At 32.4% G+C, this 20334-nt stretch overlaps 1 protein-coding gene across 1 annotated transcript; it reads right to left on the reverse strand.

The window, feature by feature from the left end:
• Nucleotides 1-9988: 9988 nt before the first annotated feature.
• On the reverse strand, nucleotides 9989-18161 carry LOC107842343 (2-alkenal reductase (NADP(+)-dependent)). Its single transcript, XM_016686124.2, has 5 exons — nucleotides 17415-18161; nucleotides 15382-15562; nucleotides 11478-11644; nucleotides 11154-11236; nucleotides 9989-10574 (listed from the first exon to the last, which is right to left on the reverse strand). The coding sequence occupies exons 1-5, from the start codon at nucleotides 17637-17639 to the stop codon at nucleotides 10196-10198; spliced, it is 1035 nt and encodes a 344-aa protein (XP_016541610.1). The 5' UTR covers nucleotides 17640-18161; the 3' UTR covers nucleotides 9989-10195.
• Between the last annotated feature and the right edge of the window lie 2173 nt (nucleotides 18162-20334).

The following is a 20334-nucleotide window of genomic DNA, read 5'->3' on the forward strand; positions in this document are numbered from 1 at the left end:
TAGGCCTCTGAATCTGAATGGTTCAAATTTCAACCTATTAAGTATATTTTTCTTTTGACATTTTAAAGTCTCTTAATATGTATGATTAGGTCTAAATCGCTCAGATCCCTAACATAGTCTGAATAGTATTCAGATTCTACGCTTACGTATTCCTTCTCTCTGAATGTCAACCATGCGCTCTCTCTTGCTCTACCAAAAAGAAAAGAGTAAACTCTGCACTCTCTCCAATTACAGGCTAGCGAAACACATCATCTTTACCAATAGATTTCAAAAACTTTACTTTTTTTCTTTTGTAAAGTTTTATGTGGTTTTTTGTTGTTATAAAATATAATATTTCTTGTAGCTGGTTTGTCTTCATCAGATCAAAGATAACACGAATTTGGGCATCATCCCTCTTTTTTCCATTCTTCCATGTTTGTATTCACATGCATCCTCAAATGTTTAATATGATATTATTTGGTGTTTTTTTCGGATATAATTACACCCAACTTGGATAGAAATACAGAAAAATTTGTGAAGATTAATTCAAACCTAGGACAATGACAAAACTGCAATCATGATTTTATTTTGTTTCAGTACACATTTATTAAATATATTTATTGGTATGATGTTTAATTAAATTTTATTTGAATTGGATTTTTGTTATGTGTAATAATTATTTATTATATTTATTTATAAATTAATTATGTATGTTCAGATGTTAAAAAATAAATAATTTTAGTGATTCAGTCTTCAGATCTAGAAACAACATCATAATCGTTCAAATATGCATTCAGATACATATGTCTTAATCTTAATAAAAATAAATGCAGTCTTAAGTGTCAAATTTTGCACATCCTAAAATGAATGACATAAATGTCGGTTGAAGCCAAGAAGCAAACTTATTTATTATGCTCTTCATTATATGATTGCACATGCATTTTAATATTTGCATTTCTATGCACGACACTCTTCTCATTAATTAATATGATTCTCTTTTCTCTTATGAGTTTAAGTTTTGTACATTGTTAGTGTATAAATTTTTTACACTATTAGATAATTTTAAAGATAAATACAATAACTTTTTAAGGTAATATTATTTATCTTTTTCTTAAATAAAACCTCTAAATTACTAGCTAATGATACCATTAAAGAAAAGTTGATTCCTATTGGTAGGGTTAGGAATATTTTGGTTCAAATCAAAAAAAATAAAAAATAGAATTGAAATTTAATTTTAGTTTAGTTTTTCGATTTTTTGGATTGGTTTCGATTTCAAATTTTAGAAATTCGGTTACTTGCGGAACAATCGCATCAATATACACGAAAATCAAAATTGGAACTGGAACTTGATAACGAACCTGGACTAACTAAACAGTTTGGTTTTTGAATTTTAAAAAAAAAATAATCGAAAAAACAAAATTATATAAATAATACATTATAATTTATATATATATATATATATATATATATATATATATATTATATGTAATTATAATAAAAATATAATATAATCTGATATAATATAACAAATAAATATATAAATTATAATCATTTAGTAACCCTAATGCTAACATAACATTAACCTGACGAGAGAAGGTTGCAGTGGCGCTCAAGCTCAGCCATCATCACCATTAGTACTTAGTTCATTTGAAATTTCGATCATCGCAAGTGTAGGAAATGAAATTTTATTAAATTAAAATTTGATGAAATTCGGATAATGTGAAATTCAAAATATATTAGTCCCAAATAAATATTGTGGATTAATATAATTGAATTAATTATTTAAGTCCAAACATGTATGGATTTAAATAAAGTCCAATATTTATTGGGCTAGTCCATTAATTTGGGCTACAAATGATGAGCCCACTTTGTTATGCCCAAGATATTATCATATTCTAGAGCCCCAAATGAGTGTCACGTGACAAATGATGTGGCATGCCCCAGTCAAGTGAAGGAGTCAATAGGTCCATGCCACATGTCAAAATGATGCAGCAGACACAATTAAATCAAAGCCCATAAAAGGCACCACGTTTCTTGAATTTGATTGGACAAAGGAAGTCCATCTTTATCATGACTCTTCCCTTTCCACAACTATAAATAGGGGTCTCATAATTCAGAAAAGAAACCCACAAAACTCTAACAAGAAGCAAGAGAAAGCTTGTGGATAAAATACCGTAATTTCTCTATAAAGCTCAAGCATTCAAATAAAGTTTATCAAGATTCAAGATTAAGACCGCAATATTCAAGAACAAGCTCAAAAGCCCTTGAATTCAAGCACAAGTCGAGATCAAGTCCCTCAAATCAATAAAACAAGTTCAAATTCAAGATCAAGTTTTAAGCCCTTGAATTTATATTTGAAAAGGTAAATCAAAGGATTCATAGAGATTGTAACACTCACATTGAAATCAATAAATTGATTGTTGTAATATTTTTTGTCTTGATTATCATTTTTCATTCTCGAAAATTTATTTTCCAACAAATCCTGGCACGCCCAGTGGAAAAATCTCTACCTCTCATCTCAACTTTTCTAACTTCAAAGTTTAATAATACTGAAATGACTTCCAAAAAGGTCAACTCTCAAACATATACTTCTAAGGTTGTTGATTAAAAGTTCTCTGCTAATGTAGAAAGAATCCTTGGTGTTACTTTTGGGAGCTTGGGAGCATAATGCTGACGCCGAATGAGCTAAAGTATTCTCCAATCGAAAAGTTATGTTTGGCATTGGCCTCCTCAATTCAAAAGGTGAAACACTACTTTCAAGTTCATATTGTCCATCTTGTGTCTAGGGCAAATCCCATCAAGTTTGTAATGTCAAAACCAGTCCTTAGTAACCGATTTGCAGGATGGCACCTTTAATTTTAATAGTTTGAGATTGTGTACCTTCAAAGGACAAGCATTGGCTAACTTCTTGGCAAACCACCCAATACCCGATGATAGGGAACTACACGATGAACTTCTTGCTAAAGATGCAATGGTTATTAAAGAAAGACCCCCGTGGAAGATATACTTTGATGGTACCATACATCGAGATGGAGCTGGTGCTGGTGTGGTGTTCGCCACTCCACAAGAAGAGGTTATCTCATACTCTTTTACCCTAATAACTTATTTCTCTAATAATTTTGTCAAATATCAAGCGTTAATACTTGGACTTAAGATAGCAGTTGACATAAAACAATTGCAATTACAAGTCTTTAGTAACTCCCAATTAGTGATCAAGCAGATTTTGGGAAGCTATGAAGTCAGAAAGCTTGAGCTACAACTATATCATGATTATATGCAGAAGTTAATGGGGTGTCTTAGAGAAGTAACTCTCCAGCATATACCAAGGAAAGAAAATACGCAAGCCGATGCCCTAGCTGCTTCAGCCTCAATGCTAACTCTTCCAAATCAGACGCTAGTTACTATCTGTAAGAATAGGAAGCACCATCATCGAATGAGGATAGGGATGTAGAAAATAAAGTTGAATACCTCATTGCCGTGCCAAAGCTACAAATGAAGATTGGCGACAACCTATCATTGACTATTTGTGTTATGGGATACTTCCAGAAAATCCAAAAAGAAGGATTGACATTCGTTGTCGTGCACCTCACTTCCTTTACTATAAGAACACACTGTACAGAAGATCATTTGAAGGAGTACTCTTACGGTGTTTGGGGGAGGAAGAAACAATTCAAGCTTATCAAGAAGAGTACTCGGGAGTTTGTTGGTCGCATCAGTCTGGACCGAAGCTCTATTTTCACATTAAAAAGATGAGATATTATTGTCCAACGATGGTGAAAGATTTCTTAGAATATTCTAGAAGATGCAAAGCTTGTCAATTCCATACGAATTTCATACATCAACCTCTTGAAGTATTACATCCACCTGTAGAATCTTAGCCATTCAATGCTTGGGGAATGGATGTTGTTGGTCCACTACAAAAATCTTTTGGTGGATACTTATACATTTTAGCCGCAACTAATTACTTCTTAAAACAGGCCGAAGTTGTCTCTCCCAAAGAAGTAAAAAAAGAGAATATTGTAAATTTCATCTGAGTGAATATCAGCTACCATTATGGAATTCCTCAATATATAATAACCGACAATGGCAAGCCATTCGATAACAAGCTAATGAACAGGATTTGTGATCTCTTTGGCTTCAAGCAGCGCAAGTCTTCTATGTACCATGTTGTCACCAATGGTCTAGTCGAAGCATTTAAGAAGACTTTATTCAATCTATTGAAGAAAGTCATCTCCAAGTCCAACCGATACTAGCGTGAACAAATAAAAGAAGCTTTATTGGGATATAGAATAACTTACAGCACACCAATGCAAGCAACCCCATATTCGCTTGCTTTTAGAGTTGAAGTTGTCCTGCCACTTGAGTGTCAAATACCTTCTTTAAGACTGGTTATTCAAGAAGGGCTCACTGATGAAGAAAATGCTAAATTGCGTCTAGCAAAATTAGAAGCTCTTGATGAAAAAAGACTAGAGGCTCAGTAAAATCTTGAATGTTACCAAGCCCGTCTATCTCGTTCTTTCAACAAAATAGTTAGCTTGAGGTGTTTGCAAGTTGGAGATTAAGTCCTCCCAGTAAGAAGGCCCATTATTACTTCTTGTAAGTTTGAGGGCAAATTTAGCCCAAACTGGGATGGACCATATGCCGTACAAGAAATATATTCAAATAGTGCTTACAAGCTCGTCGTGCAGATGGAGTGAAAATTGACCCTATCAATGCTAAGTTCTTGAAGAAGTACTATCTTTAAAGAAATATGACACTCCTTAAGGTACGAGTATAAACTGCATGTCCATTCTTAGCCCATAAGAGTATAAATTGTGTACGCCTTAAAAAATATCCGCTAGGTTAAAAACCTCGAAAGAGGCATCCTAGGCAAAAATTAGGACATAAAAATAAAATACTCACCCAGAACTACGTTATGACTTGATCCTCTTCACTGAGGTACGCAGGCGCTTAGAATTTCATTCTAAGTTCAATTTCATGAGTGTCAAAAAAAAATGTTCCTACAGTATTCGCCATACGAACGTCAAGTATGAAACTATTCTAATTAAATTTTGGACTCACTCCAAATATTTGTGGCTCAATGGGGGCAACCCGTCGAAAATAAAAAGAGTTCCTTCAATGGGATTTAGAATGCTAAAGTTCTCCAAGCCTACAATTAAAAGGATATCAAAATCTTCATGCCTTAAGGTGGACTAAATTTTCCCTTTATACCTTAAGCTGGACTCTCATGGGTTTATCCTTCAAAGGATATCTAAATTTTCATGCCTTAAGGTAGAATAAATTTATCCCTTTGCACCTTAAGCTAGCCTCTTACGGGTTTATTCTTAAAAGAATATTGAAATTTCCATGTCTTAAGGTGGACTAAATTTTTCCCTTTGTACCTTAAGCTGGTCTGTCACGGGTTTATCCTTAAAAGGATATCAAAATTTCCATGCCTTACGGTGGACTAAATTTGTACCTTTGCACTTTAAGCTGGCCTCTCACGAGTTTATCCTTACAATAATATCAAAATTTTCATGTCTTAAGGTGGACTAGATTTATCCCCTTGCACCTTAAGTTGGCCTCTCACTGGTTTATCCTTAAAAGGATATCGAAATATTCATGCCTTAAGGTGGACTAGATTTGTTCCTTTGCACCTTAAGTTGGCCCTTCGCGGGTTTATCCTTAAAAGGATATCAAAATTTTCATGCCTTAAGGTGGACAAGATTTTTCCCTTTGCACCTTAAGCTGGCCTCTCACCGGTTTATCTTTAAAAAGATATCAAAATTTTCATGCTTAAGGTGGACAAGATTTATCCCTTTGCACCTTAAGCTGGCCTCTTACATATTTATCCTTAAAAGGATATAAAAATTTTCATGTCTTAGGGTGGACAAGATTTGTCCCTTTGCACCCTAAGCTGGCTTTCTGATGGATTTGTTATGTAAAGTTACCATATTGAAGTCAAATCGATCGGTCTTAGAGTGTATGCAAGTTAAACTCTCGCGGTCTAAGCGGATTACTATGTAGGCACCATTTTGAAGTCAAATTAGTTGATATTAGAGTGTACGAAAGCAAAGTTAAACTCTCGCACCCTAAGCCGATTGTTCAAAGCCACCATCTTGAAGTCAAATTGGTCGATCTTAGAGTGTACGAAGACGAAGTTAAACTTTCACACCCTAAGCTGATTGTTGTAAAGACACCATCTTGAAGCCAAATCGATCGTTCTTAGAGTATACGGAGGCGAAGTTTAACTTTTACACCCTAAGTCTATTGTTGCAAAGCCACCATCTTGAAGCCAAATTGGTCGGTCTTAAGGTGTATAGAGGCAAAGTTAAACTCATGATCTTAAGCTGAATCTTGTATAATGCTATTTATTTCTACCTTACAAAATAAAACGAAAAAAAAAGTAGGAGGGAAAGAAATTACCTCAATATTGTTGATGGCTTGTAAACCCCAAAATTGATATTGAAAAAGTGGGGAAACTACCTCTTTTTATAAGGTTATAGGATGGATGTTTCCTTCTCCAATATAAATTCATATTGGAATAGCTTCCACTCCAAATTTAAATTGGAGATCGTTTTCTCCTCCCAAACAAATTCAAATTAGAGGTTGTTTCTTTCTCCCATACAATTTCAAATTGGAGGTTGTTTCCTTCTCCCATACAAATTCAAATTGGAGGTTATTTCTTTCTCCCATAAAAATTCAAATTGAAGGTTGATTTCCTTCTCCCATACAAATTCAAATTGGAGGTTGTTTCCTTCTCCCATACAAATTTCAATTGAAGGTTGTTTTCTTCTCCAATCTAAGTTCAAATTGGAAGAGTTTTATTCCTGGTTAAGTAAGGCGATAAAAAGGTCTTCCAAAATCTGTTTAAAATTGGATATCATACCTCACCAATGGGTCTTAAGTGTGGAGATTAGTGGAAAAAATAAGAAAGTTTTGAGAGGCAATATTGATATGGTTCAGTTTTAAATTTCTATATGAGGTATTCATAGGTATGAAAATCGTTGAAGCATGAACAAAACATGTTTGAATCATCATACTTCAAGGCTAGTCTCCAAAATATTAAATGTCTTGACAAGTCTTGAAGTAGGGAGCATTTTATAGGCAACGAAATTTTATTAAATTAAAATTCGTACATAATTCGGATTATGTTAAATTCAAAATATATTAGTCCCAAATAAATATTGTGGATTAATATAATTGAATTAATTATCTAAGTCCAAACATGTATGAATTTAAATAAATTCCAATGTTTATTGGGCTAGTCCATTAATCTGTCCTACAAATGATAAGCCTACTTTGTTCAGCCAAAGATATTATCATATTCTAGAGACCAAATGAGTTTCACGTGGCAAATGATGTGGCATGCCCAGTCAAGTGAAGGAGTCGATGAGTCCATGGTATATGTCAAAATGATGCAGTAGGCTCAATGAAATCAAAGTCCATAAAAGGTGTCACATCACTTAAAGTTGACTGGACAAAGGAAGTCCATCTTCATCATGACTCTTCCCTTTCCACAACTATAAATAGGGGTCTCATAATTCAGAAAAAGGACCCCCAGAACTCTAACAAAAAGCAAAAGAAAGCTCGTGGATCAAATGCTGTAATTTCTCTATAAAACTCAAGCATTCAAATCAAGTTCATCAAGATTCAAGATCAAGACCGCAATATTCAAGAACAAGCTCAAAAGCCCTTGAATTCAAGTACAAGTCAAGATCAAGTCCCTCAAATCAACAAATCAAGTTCAAATTCAAGATCAAGCTTCAAGCCCTTGAATTTATATTTGAAAAGGCGAATCAGAGGATTCATAGAGGTTGTAACACTCAGATTGAAATCAATAAATTGATTATTGCAATATTTTCTTGTCCTAAATTTATTTATTTTTCCAGTCATGAAATTTTACTGTCCAACAGCCAGTTCGTCACTGCCATCGGCAGTCGCTGCCTAATGCCGCCATTGACGTCACGTCAACGGCTACGACTGTAACCATTGTGTGGATTGTTTTTATGATATTTCAACAATTTTGTGGATTGTTTATTAAAACTTATGCCTAATGTTGTTATATATTATGTTAAACTTATGGTTATTTCATGTGTGTTGAATTAATTATATTTGGGATAAAAAAAATAGGTTTGAAAAAATTATTTTTCTTGAAAAATCACCCAATTTAAATGCTCACTACTTTAATCTTTAAAACCGAAATAAAAATATGAAATAACCAAATCGAATTTGTAAAAATCGAACCAAATCAAATTATATTCGATTTGGTTATGATTGTCATTTTCGTCAATCCAAAAATCGAAAAATCAATCCGATATTAAACAATCAATCCGAACAAACCATATGCCCACCCCTAACTATTGGTACTCAAACGAAAATTATTTTCTTGTTATACTAGATAATCAAATCTTTTTCATTCTTGCACTTTGTTTACCATTTCAACTCGTATTAAAGTTTTCTAACGATTTTCTCAAGACCATTACTATAACGATTCTTTTAACTCTTTAATTAACATTCTTTGACACTATGTATTTTTAAAAGTTTTCAAAAAATTTACCCATTCATAACCATCTAAAAATTATCATACAATCTTAAAATATTGTCAATTGTCTCGATTATTTTATCAGTTTTATTAGTGCTGAATAATTTAATAATGAAAAATTACATTTAACTTTTAAAGGCGTGCATTCGAAATTTTGGCAGAAGTATTTCATGAATACTAAGGATCTTTAAGATTGAAGGAGCATATAAATTTATGGTGGTAGAAAACAAAGATAAAATGCTAATCTACTATTTATAATGGATGAAGATAGGAGGTTTGAAGGGAAGAATGGCACAAAAAAAACCAGAGTGAAACTTTAAAACAATGAAAAAAGGCTTAACTCATCCACAGTCATTTAAGTTGTTCCAAAAATTCACTTGGATCCCTCAATTCAAACTTGTACCTATTGAATATTTTTAATATTGTACCCATTGAACACTTTTACTACTTGAATTTGAACCATTTAAACACATTTTTAACAATCAGCTATAAATGTAAAGTGTGTGTAGTGCAATTGCGGTGATGTGGTAATACAATAAATTAAATGATGCCATTTGGCATGTGAGTACAAAAAAATATTAAAGAAATAATAATGGTGACAACTGACAATTTTTAATTGAAAAAGAAAAAGAAAAGGCAACGTGCCCCCCCTCCCCCCATCATCTTCTTCGCCATTTCTAAAAAAAAAAAAATCAAATTTTTTTTAGCAATCTTATTTCTTTAGCAATCCAATTCCTATTTATTGCTATTTTTTCTTCTTCTTGTGTTGTGGGTTCATTAGAATTTGAATTCTTTAATAATATCAATAAAGTAATCATAGATTCATATTAAGTTAGCCAAAAAAAATAAAGTTTCATCGAAAAACTTTGTGACCCAATCTTCACAATGTTGAGAATTTCCTTATCAAGGATCTTCCCAGTTCAAGAATCAAATTTGATGCCTTTTTTGCAATCAAAATACTCTGCAAAAATAAGATTGCTAAGAATTAAAAAAAAAAAAAAATTACAAAAGTTTGGATGAAGAAGAAGGGACGAGGAAGGCGCCACTGCTATTCTTTTTTTTTTCTGTCAATTGAAAATTGTAAATTGTATTAACAAGATTGTTAAGAATTTAAAAAGAAAAAAAATACAGATGAAGAAGATGGCTAAGAGGGGGGGGGGGGGGGGGGGGGGAGGGCCTGCTTTTCCTTTTTTTCTTTTTTAATTAAAACTTGCCATTATTAGAATGTATTAATGAAAAAAATTGAGGTGTGATTTATTTTAACCAAAAAAATACCATTTGGGACTCTATTCACGCTCTAAGGAGAGTGAATAACACTAGTGCAAGATAGGTATAGAATTGAATGATTTAGGGGTCTGATAGTTACAAGTCTTAATTGAAGGATTTAAGTGAATTTTCAGAACAACTTAAAATGGATGTCGATAACTAAAGCCATGAAAAAATATATCAACAACATGGTAACCTATTACAATAAGTAACATTTACTTGATGGGGTAAAACAGTGATATATTGAGGGTGCACCAAACTTAAACTCTTTCTTTAGGGGTCCCAACATTCAATTCCATGAGATATTATTATTCTCATCATTGCTTTACAAGCAACATATTCACGCATCTCAATCTCTTTTTTTTAATCATAACACGTGTCTTATCGAATTAAGAACTTGAGGAAATAAAAAGGAACCGAATACATTCATTCACGCGAAATCATCACAACTTGCTTTCCAACGTTGCGACCGGAGAAGAGACCAACTAGAGCATTAGGAGCGTTTTCGAGGCCTTCAGCTACGTCTTCGATGTACGCGATCTTACCATCTTTTATTTGTGGAATGATCATTTCCAAATATTTAGGGTAGAGATGGTAGTGATCAAAAACAATAAATCCTTCCATTCTAATTCGTTTTGTGATGAGGCAGAACAAGTTGTGCACTCCTTCTGTGGTTTCAAGGTTGTATTGTGAGATCATCCCACACACAGCAATACGACCATGGAGTTTCATGTTCACAAGAACCGCATCAAGCATTTTCCCTCCAACATTCTCAAAGTAAATGTCAATTCCATCAGGGAAGTACCTAATAGAAATAAGCCAACAGGGAAAAAGGTCATATTTACCTGTATGCTACTGAAAAAAAAGTTAATATTGCTCTCTGTTATACTACTGATTCATATATACCCTTAATATTGTTGTACTAACGCTCCATATATGCCTTTAATGTTGCAAAAAATATTCAAATTTGTCCTTCCTCAATTAATCCCATCCATTTTAACCAAAATGGGATGTCTAGTACCATACCAATCCTTCTTCCACTACTACCCAAAGTTCACAACACTTTCACCACAAAAACTAGCTATAAGTTGAAAAAAGTTGTTCCTAACTACTCCATCTATTTCAAATTGTTTTGTCTTACTTTCCATTTCAGTCCGTTTGAAAGAGTGTCTACAACTCTTTAGATTCTACCTTTCCATATGACATGTTTAAAACCTCAAAACCAAATGACATTTCACTACATTCTACATATCTTTAGTTCAAGATCATAAGATTCAAAAGTTTTTTCTTCTTCATTAAGCTCCAATTAAAATCAGACTAACAAATATAAAGAAGAAAGTATTAGGTAGTGTTTTAATTTCTTATTGGAAGTAGGATTACTAACCTCTTCAAAGCTGCATTTAAATCATGTTCCTCTTTGTAGTTAAAAGCTTCATCAAAGCCAAACTTGCTCTTCAACAGATCAACCTTTAACATAAGATGAATAGAAAGAGATTCAACAGTAATTAACATAAGCAAGATAGCTTAACTACTAGTATTCAGATTCAACAATTGCAATATAAGCATGACAAAGGAACATATGTACAAGTAAAGAGATCTATTCATTTTAAATAAAAAGAAAAAATGGGAATTGGATTGGTGATAAAATATAATCCTGGGTCTTGAACAATGATTCGATAGAGGTTGAAGAAAGACAATTCTTGGTTACCTTTTCTTTGCTTCCAGCACTACCAACAACATAGCAACCTAGCATCTTTGCAAATTGCCCAACAAGTTGACCAACTGCTCCAGAAGCAGCTGAAATATAGACAGTTTCTCCCATCTTAGGGGAGCAAATCTCATAAAATCCAATATAAGCTGTCATCCCAGGCATCCCTGCAAAACAAGTCATCAAAATTAATGAGCTCTATTTTCCCCTCTTTAATATGAACATAACCTAGATGATGATATATAATCATTGGTCTTAGACACAAACTTTTGAGACTCACACTTTGCATTAGTATTTTATTGTTAAGTTAATGGTAAAAAAACACATTTAAACTACCACTTTTTTGTGAGTTTCATATCTTAATTAACTATACTTTGTTCCACCTAAAACCAGTTCTAGTATAAGAAAACACCTCAAGGATGAGTTAGCCTACACCTTGAGATGTGTTTTAATATAAAGGAAGTGATAGTTTAGACGGAAAAATGGAACATTTGATAGTTAAAGTATGAAACTCACAAAAAAAAAAAAAAGTGATGGTTGGAGTATATAATTAGGACATACTATATGTTTTAGTTGATTAATATCAAAGCTGAAATAAACAATACAAATTGCATGCACATATATAGTTTCACAAAAGGAAAAACTCAGATTCACGCTCATAAAGTAAATATATAATACTTGGGTCTAACTCAACCCCAAAAGCTAGTTCCAAAGTAAAGGATTGTCCAAGAGGAAAGGTTTTGGAACTCTATAAATAGAAGACCCTCTTCTCATACCATAACACAATAACATCCACAATGTAATCGTTTAATAATTTTGGTTTGGGGGAGATTTTCGCTCAATTAGTTTTCATGCTAGCTTTCATGCTTTTTAATATTAAGTTTTTATGTGTAGGCCAATTGGCCAAACTATAAATAATATTATGTTTTTAGTTTAGTTTTGTGTCATCTGAATTATCGCTTACGTGATTTGCAACTAATAGCTCCTGCATGACACCCTCTCAATTTTGAACCCAACAAGTTGTATCAGAGCCCATGGTTCAATGATTCGATGGTCCAATTGTTGAACAAAGTTGCATCCAATTTGATGATAATGAAGATATATGTTCAAAAGCTACATATGGAGACGATTGTCAATCATATTTTCAAGGGAAAAGGATCAAATATATCACAAAACTATCAGAAATGGCTCATTTATGTCATCAGTTAAAAGTTGAGCTCATTCATGCCATCACCATTACAAAACCAGCTCATCCATGCCATTACTTTTTAACGGTGGTTTTTAAAAACAATTTTGCCACATGGCCTTTTATTAGAGGTACATGTCATTTGTTAAAATAAGCAAAAAGGCTCAAATATGTCATTAAACTATCAGAAATGGCTAATTTATGGAATCAATTAAAAGTCCGACTCATTCATGTCATCACTGTTATAAAATTAACTCACTCATGACATTACTTTTTAATGATGGGTTTTTCAAAATAGCTTTGTCACGTGCTCTTTTATTAGAAATCCACGCCATTAATTAAAAGAAATTAATATTAATTTCAAAATATCTGAAATTAGTTAGTATCGGAATTATTTATTCCGGCATTTATACCATAATAATGGAAGAAGTTATCTCATATACATGACAGGATAATTGAAATAGCAGACTTCTTTTAAGCCGTTATTTGAAATAATTTTTCAACAATGTATGCTCCACTAATTCGTGATGGGAGAAGTTATTTCATATACTTGGCAGGATAATTGGGATAACAGACTTTTTTTAACTCATTATTTGGAAATGATTTTTTCAATAATGTATACTCCCCTAATTCGTGATGGGAGAATGGAGAAGTTCTATTGGTTCTATTGATACGCCTCTTTTTTTTCTTGCTTTCCCTAATCGTTTGTTGGTTTATTTTCTTGCAACTTCGAAGTATATATTGGAGTCATTAGAATTAAAACTAATCAGTTACTGTAGGATAGAATTTTTGAGATTTCTATTAATCGTAGCATTTATAAAGATTTAGAATCAACTAGAAATAGCCAAAGGATATACATTAATCGCTATTTTTTCTGATTAGAAAAATAATTGTTATTGTAGGAAAAAAAAAATTTTAATGGTTGTGGGTCGGGTTATGTTAAATGAACCGGTTGTTTTTAATATGTCTAAGATATTTTAAAATTAATATTGATTTATTTTAATTAATGTCGCGGACCTCTAATAAAAGGCCACATGACAAAACTGCTTTTGAAAACCCACCATTAAGAAGTAATGACATGGGTAAGCTGATTTTATAACGACGATGATATGAATGAGTTGAACTTTTAACTGATGGCATAAATAAGTCATTTCTGTTAGTTTAGAGGCATATTTGAGTTTTTTTCTTATTTTAATTAATGAAGTGGACCTTTAATAAAAGGTCACGTGATAAAGTTGTTTTTGAAAACCACCGTTAAAAATTAATGGCATAGATGAACCGATTTTGTAACTGCGATGGCATGAATAAGCCAAACTTTTAACTGATGACATAAATGAGACATTTCTGATAGTTTAATGGCATATTTTAACCTTTTCTTTATTTTCAATAATCCTGCTGTTACATATTTGAAAAGAAAGCTTACTTTTAACTCTATAAAGGGCTCTAATGTTTTTAACCCGAAAGGACTTATATATTTTTAACCCAAAAAAGCTTAAATTTTTAAAGCATGTCAAACAACAGTGATATATGAAAACTATATGAAGAACGAAGATTATGTACAAAAAGAAGGAGAATCAAGAATATTTTACCAGAAAATCAAGCCAAAAATGAGAGATTTGTTAGGACTTTTACCCTGATTTTCTTACTAAATTTAATTATTATTTTTCTTAGAAGAAAAATAAAAGTAATACCATTATAAAACTTTTTTATATTTGGCTGACCTATTTCTAAGAGGAAAGGTTTTGAAACTCTATAAATAGAAGATTCCCTTCTCATACCATTACACAATAGCATCCACAATATAGTCGTTTAAGAATTTTGGTTAGAGGGAGATTTTCTCTAAATTAGTTTTCATGCTAGCTTTCATGCTTTTTAATATTAGTTTTTTATGTGTAGGCTAATTGACCAAATCATAAATAATACTATGTTTTTAGTTTAGTTTTGTGTCATCTGAATTATCGCTTACATGGTTTGCAACTAATAGCTTCCGCATGACGCCCTCTCGATTTCGAACCCAATAATCTACTCTAACACCCTCTACACATTCAAGCCCAACTAGAGTATGGATTGAGTGCCCAAACAGGAACAATCTTTTTCTTATATCATGTGAAGATGACACTTAGACCTAAATCAACCTAAAAAATTAGTTCGTGGAGGATTCTCCAAATCATTAGAAGCAGACCCCAACCAATATAGGACGCTAACCCACTCTAACACGTAAGTCCTTATGGAATAGAAAGTGGCATCAAGAAGACCTATGTTGCTCGGACTCTTCAAACTATCATGGGGTATGTGTCAAATTCTCTAAAAGTAGTATATTTTTTAAGAATCCAACCTAGTTCACCATCCAAAGTGAATAGTCTACGCAACTTAAAAAAAAATAGAGAGAAAATATGAAAATAGTTGTTATAAACAATAACCACAACAACAACAATAACAACAACAATGATAACAACATTCATGGCCCAGTCCACAAAAGTGGGGTGTGGGGAGTAAAATGTATGCACTACGACTCTTACCTCAGAATTTGTTGTAAGTGTAAAAAAAATTATTAAATGCAGCAGGATCAGTTCCAACATTTTTAAAAGCAGAGAAGTGGTATTATCTATTCATCAATTAGTTACTACTTGAAATTACTAAACCATATTATAACCCAAGCACAATAGATTCTGCATATATTCTTGTAAAAATTATATTGAGAAGAGAATAATAACTCACCAAGGATTCCTGTATAGTAGGAAAGAGGCACATCTTTGTCATGAATTTTAAACAGAGTACTCTGAGTAGGTGTTACAATACTATACTCCTCCCATCCAGTCATTCCCCAAACTAAGTCACCTTTCTCAAAGTTCGAATCACCAGACTCCAATACTTTGGCCACTCCATATCCCGTGATAGGCTAAATATATAAGAGAGATCGAACATAAAAAAAATAAGTAAGATAAGTTTTCCTATTAAAGAAATTTTCTATCATAAGTACCGAACATATCCAATATATTAAATTTGGAACATTTAACGTATATACAATTTATTTGGGGAATTTAAACTCATTGTAATCTGTTTCAATAATAAAAAGAAATGCACGTTTATTAGTTTGAAAAAAAAATCCATAATCCCAATATGGCGAAGGAACAGAGCATTTTACATGAAAAGAACAAAAAAGTTTATTGCTCCAACTTGTTAAAAGTAAAATACAACAACTAACTTGAGAGGGATGAAAGTAACATTCTTAGAGATTACATAAATAGACCCATAAATTATCAAAATCTGATAAGTAGACACACATATTGTATATGACATATAGTGTAACGTAATGCACCCTACATGTCAAATCGCATGAGATTTGTCACGTATGCAGGGAAAATTATACTACTATTTATAGATGGTTGAAACTAATTTTTGTGTATATATTATAGGCGTCGAATCCCTTTTGACTAATATGTGTATTTACTTCTTTAGATTTTGAACCCCTTAATGAAATGTTGACTCTGCCACTGCATGTATGCATGGGCGGACTACATATATTTTGGGATGCTCTGACACCCAGTAAACTCGACGTGGAATAGGTATAATGACATAAAAAATATACGAAAATAGGTACTCCCTCCATCTCAAATTATGTTTCATCATTTCCTTTTTAGTCCGTGCCAAAAAAAATGTCGTCTTTCCTTATTTGGTAAGTTTTTAAAGACACAATTATAATTTTACCTTTAGCGATCCCACTTGATATTAAATATTATTACTCCTTTCTTTAAGAAGTGTAATTTTGTAACTTTAATAAAGTCAATATTTATTTCTTAAATATCATGTCCGGTCAAATGACGACACATAATTTGGGATGGAGGGAGTATAAAATATATAAAAGCACCCATTGAACACAAAAGTTGGTGGGATACACTGGCATTTAAGTTGATTTTAAGCGTCTCTACTGAAGGGACGTCCCGGGTTTGAACCTTATTGAGGTAATTTTTTATTTTTTTTCAACTTTTTAATTTTTTAAGCACTCACAATCCTTAAATGGTGAATCCACCACTGCATGTATGCATATATGATGTGTGTCCACTTATTCAAGTATACAATATTTTAAGGTCTATTTGTTTACACTCAAAGTGTACAGCATAGATGCCAGCTGAAGCCTAAGTAAAGGCCGTGTTTATATGCAAGTTATACCAAAGGTAAACAAGAAACTAATTTCAAACGGAGAAAATACTCCATCTATTCCTTTATAACTGCTCCTTTTGAGTTGTGATTTTGTTTCTAAATAAGTGTATATTTATGCGTTCAAGAATACTTTAATAATAATCTTCCTAATATGTTCTTATGTTTAAATATAGTAATTAATGTCAACTTGGAGAGAGATCAAATTTAATTAAGAGTTACTCCCTTCATCTCAAATTGAGGTGATACATTAATTAAGAAAAATAATAAATAGAATGACTAGTTTACTATACTAAACTTATTAAATGATGATTACATTTTAATTTAAAGAAAAGTAACTAATGCAAAAGGTAACATAAAAAAAATAAATTTGTTTCTTCTTGATTAATAAAAAAATATAAGTAAAATGAAACATCATATTAGAAAATTTGGAATAAGTAATTTGAGATGGAGCGAGTAAAGCGGTAAAATTAACTTTATTCTAGGAATGAATAGTTTATTAAAGGGTATGCCCAAGTCAAATACAACAGGAACTGAGGAAGAAACATACATGTAGTTTATGGTAAATTCAAAAATATTAACGAAACACTTACAGAGCCAGCAGTGAAGGAGTCAATATAGCTACCCTCAATTTTCTTCATACGTGTACGCATATAAGGGTCACAAGACAAGTAAAGATTCTTCAAAACAACAACATTAGAACCTTTTGGAGCATCCAATTTAATGGTGGAGTTCTTGAGTTCCATATCAGATTCATTAAGGTAACCAGTGACATAGTGTTTTAAAATGACCTGTTTGTTGCTCACTTCTTTTGCCATTTTTCTGTTTCTCCAAGAGTTGTAGAAAAATGAAGAGGAAAAGCCTAAAAGTTAAAAGTGTAAGAATTTTAAAATGCACGTTTCTTTTTCATAAAATATATGACATAGTTAATTGTAAAGTGTGGCCTTGAAATGACCAAGAAAATATCCACACTTAAATTTGAGTTTCCACCGACAGCCACACAGGGCCTGGACATGATGATGCAGAATATATTCTTGTTCCTTAATCATTATAATAGTTCGTATTTTGATTGAAATCTTGAAAAAAAATAAAAATAACAATATATTCATGTTATTTTTACAAAGTGAGATCTCGAGAGACTAAAATATATGTTGTTCGTGAAAAATTATTTCTCATAAATCCTCGATTGAAGGCAAGATCAATCTAAAAAAAAACATAATATAAGAATAAGAGGCAATAGGTAATATCACAACCACTAGCAATCAAAATAAGACTACCATAAAAAATATCATTCAGGATCTACCTGAAACAAATAAATATAATCAAAACATCAAAAATAAGAAAGTACAAACATAACACTAAACTAATAGTACGGACAACAAAACAAAGCATACCTTTTTATTAATTTTCTATTCTAATTTATGTCATCTTCACCTTCCTATAAATTTTAATGTAATAAATATTTTTAATAAGTATAAAAATTAATATGATATCAATTGAATTTGACCATTTCTAATTAAAACTAAATAAAATCAATTATTGTTGAAATTTATTTTAACACCAAAAGAATCAAATTACTAATCAATATTTTGTCATTGATCGGGTTTAATTTTTATTGGAATCTTCAAAAGCAAAAAATTAAACCAATTTACCAGTCAATGTTTTGTCGGTTCGATTGAATTTGTGTGACTTTTCTCCAGTACCATCATTTATATTTTTCTTGTTTCATTCCTGTGCCACTAATATGTTTCTAATTTTTCAACCTTTAAAATATTTATTGTCTATTCTATAATATTTTTCTTCAAGGGTCCAAATAACAAGCGAGTTCCCTCCAGAAAAAATATTACATTTGTAATTTACATATCCAAAATAGGTGACTTCAGACTAGAACTAATGAGAGAGAAATTCACTAAAAAATAATAACGTTTTTATATTAAGAAAAAAATTAAGAAGCTTTTTAATATTTTAATTAAAATTTATTTATCATCAGGCATTTTTTTAGGGAGCTTGTTCACATGAAAAATAGCTGAAAAATTATAATTGTTCTAAGCATGAGTAACTTAGAACATTAGAGGGAAGAAGAAGAAGAGGAAGAAGAGGAAGAGGAAGAAGGAGAAGAAGAAGAAGGAGAAGGAGAAGAAGGAGAAGGAGAAGGAGAAGGAGAAGAAAAAGGAGGAGGGGGGAGAGGAAGAGGAAGAGGAAGAGGAAGAGAAGGAGGGGGAGGATGAGGAAGAAGAAGAGGAGGAAGAAGAGGAGGAAAAAGAAGAGAAGGAAAAGGAGGGAAAAAAGGAAGAAGAAGAGGAAGAAGAGCAGGAAGAGGAGGAAGAGGAGGGAGATGAGGAAGAAGAAGAGGAAGAAGAGGAGGAAGAAGAAGAAGAGAAAGAGGAGGGAGGGGAGAACAGGAAGAAGAGGAAGAAGAAGAGGAAGAGGAGAAAGAGGAGGAAGAGGAAGAGGAAGAAGAGGAATAGGAAGAAGAGGAAGAAGAAGAGAAAGATGAAGAAGAAGAAGACGACGATGAAGAGGAGGAGGAGGAGGAGGAAGAGCAGGAGGAGGAGGAAGAGAAGGGGGAAGAGGAAGAGGAACAAGAAGAGGAAGAAGAAGAGGAAGAAGAGGAAGAGGAAGAAAAAGAAGATGAAGATGAGGAAGAAGAGGAAGAGGGAGAGAAAGAGAAAGAGGAGGGGGAAGAGGAAGAAGACGAAGAGGAATAAGAGAAGGAAGAAAAAGTGGAAGAAAAGGAGGAAGAGGAGGAAGAGGAAAAGGAAGAAAAAAAAAGAAACGGATGAAGAAGAAAATGAAGAAGATGTTGATGATGATTTGCAGGTGGATCATCATTTGATTGACCCAGCTTTATATAATCATCAAACTTATTAAAGGTTAGCTTGATGTTGTAGTGCATAGAAGTGGAAACAAGTAAACTTGTTGTAATCCTAATTTAGATAACAATTCTAGTACATATTTCCTCTGGTGCGTTAATATTCCTCTATCAAATCTTGTAAACTCAATGCCAAGAAAGAACATTAACTTTATTAGGTCATTCATTTTAAAGTTTTGTTGTATATTTGCCTTTGTTTCTTCTGTCTGCTTTAGACTATCACCAGTAATTAACATGTCGTTAACAAATACTAAACGAAAAGTAACTCCTTCTATGAATTTATTGATATACAATGATGGATCATACTGACCGTGAGTGAATTGAGAATTTAGTAATGCCTCAGGTAATTTTGTATTCAATTGTCTAATAACTTGCTATAGTCCATACAAGAATTTGAGTAGCCTACACACTATATTTGCCCTCTCACTTGAAAATACCTAAGGAAAGTACTGTTATTTAGTATGTATTCGGGTACAAGAATCTATGTATAAGCAACACGAACTTTAACAGTAGTTCAAGTCCAAGACAAAAACATTTTTGACTTTCTCTCGGGAGCCTTATTATCCTTTTCAATACGTAGTTGGAAAATAATATTTTCGACAGTCATCTCCTTGCGCTTGTGCTTCAAGTAGTTTTTGAAG

Source organism: Capsicum annuum, chromosome 9 (genome assembly GCF_002878395.1).
Source record: "Capsicum annuum cultivar UCD-10X-F1 chromosome 9, UCD10Xv1.1, whole genome shotgun sequence".
In the NCBI taxonomy this organism is placed as follows: Eukaryota; Viridiplantae; Streptophyta; class Magnoliopsida; order Solanales; family Solanaceae; genus Capsicum; species Capsicum annuum.

Coding starts and splice junctions, on each gene's coding strand:
- LOC107842343 (XM_016686124.2), bottom strand. CDS start 17,639: ATGGCAAAAGAAGTGAGCAACAAACAGGTCATTTTAAAACACTATGTC. Junction 15,563..17,414: donor ACTCCTTCACTGCTGGCTCT/GTAAGTGTTTCG, acceptor TTATATATTTAG/CCTATCACGGGATATGGAGT. Junction 11,645..15,381: donor CTACTATACAGGAATCCTTG/GTGAGTTATTAT, acceptor CTTGTTTTGCAG/GGATGCCTGGGATGACAGCT.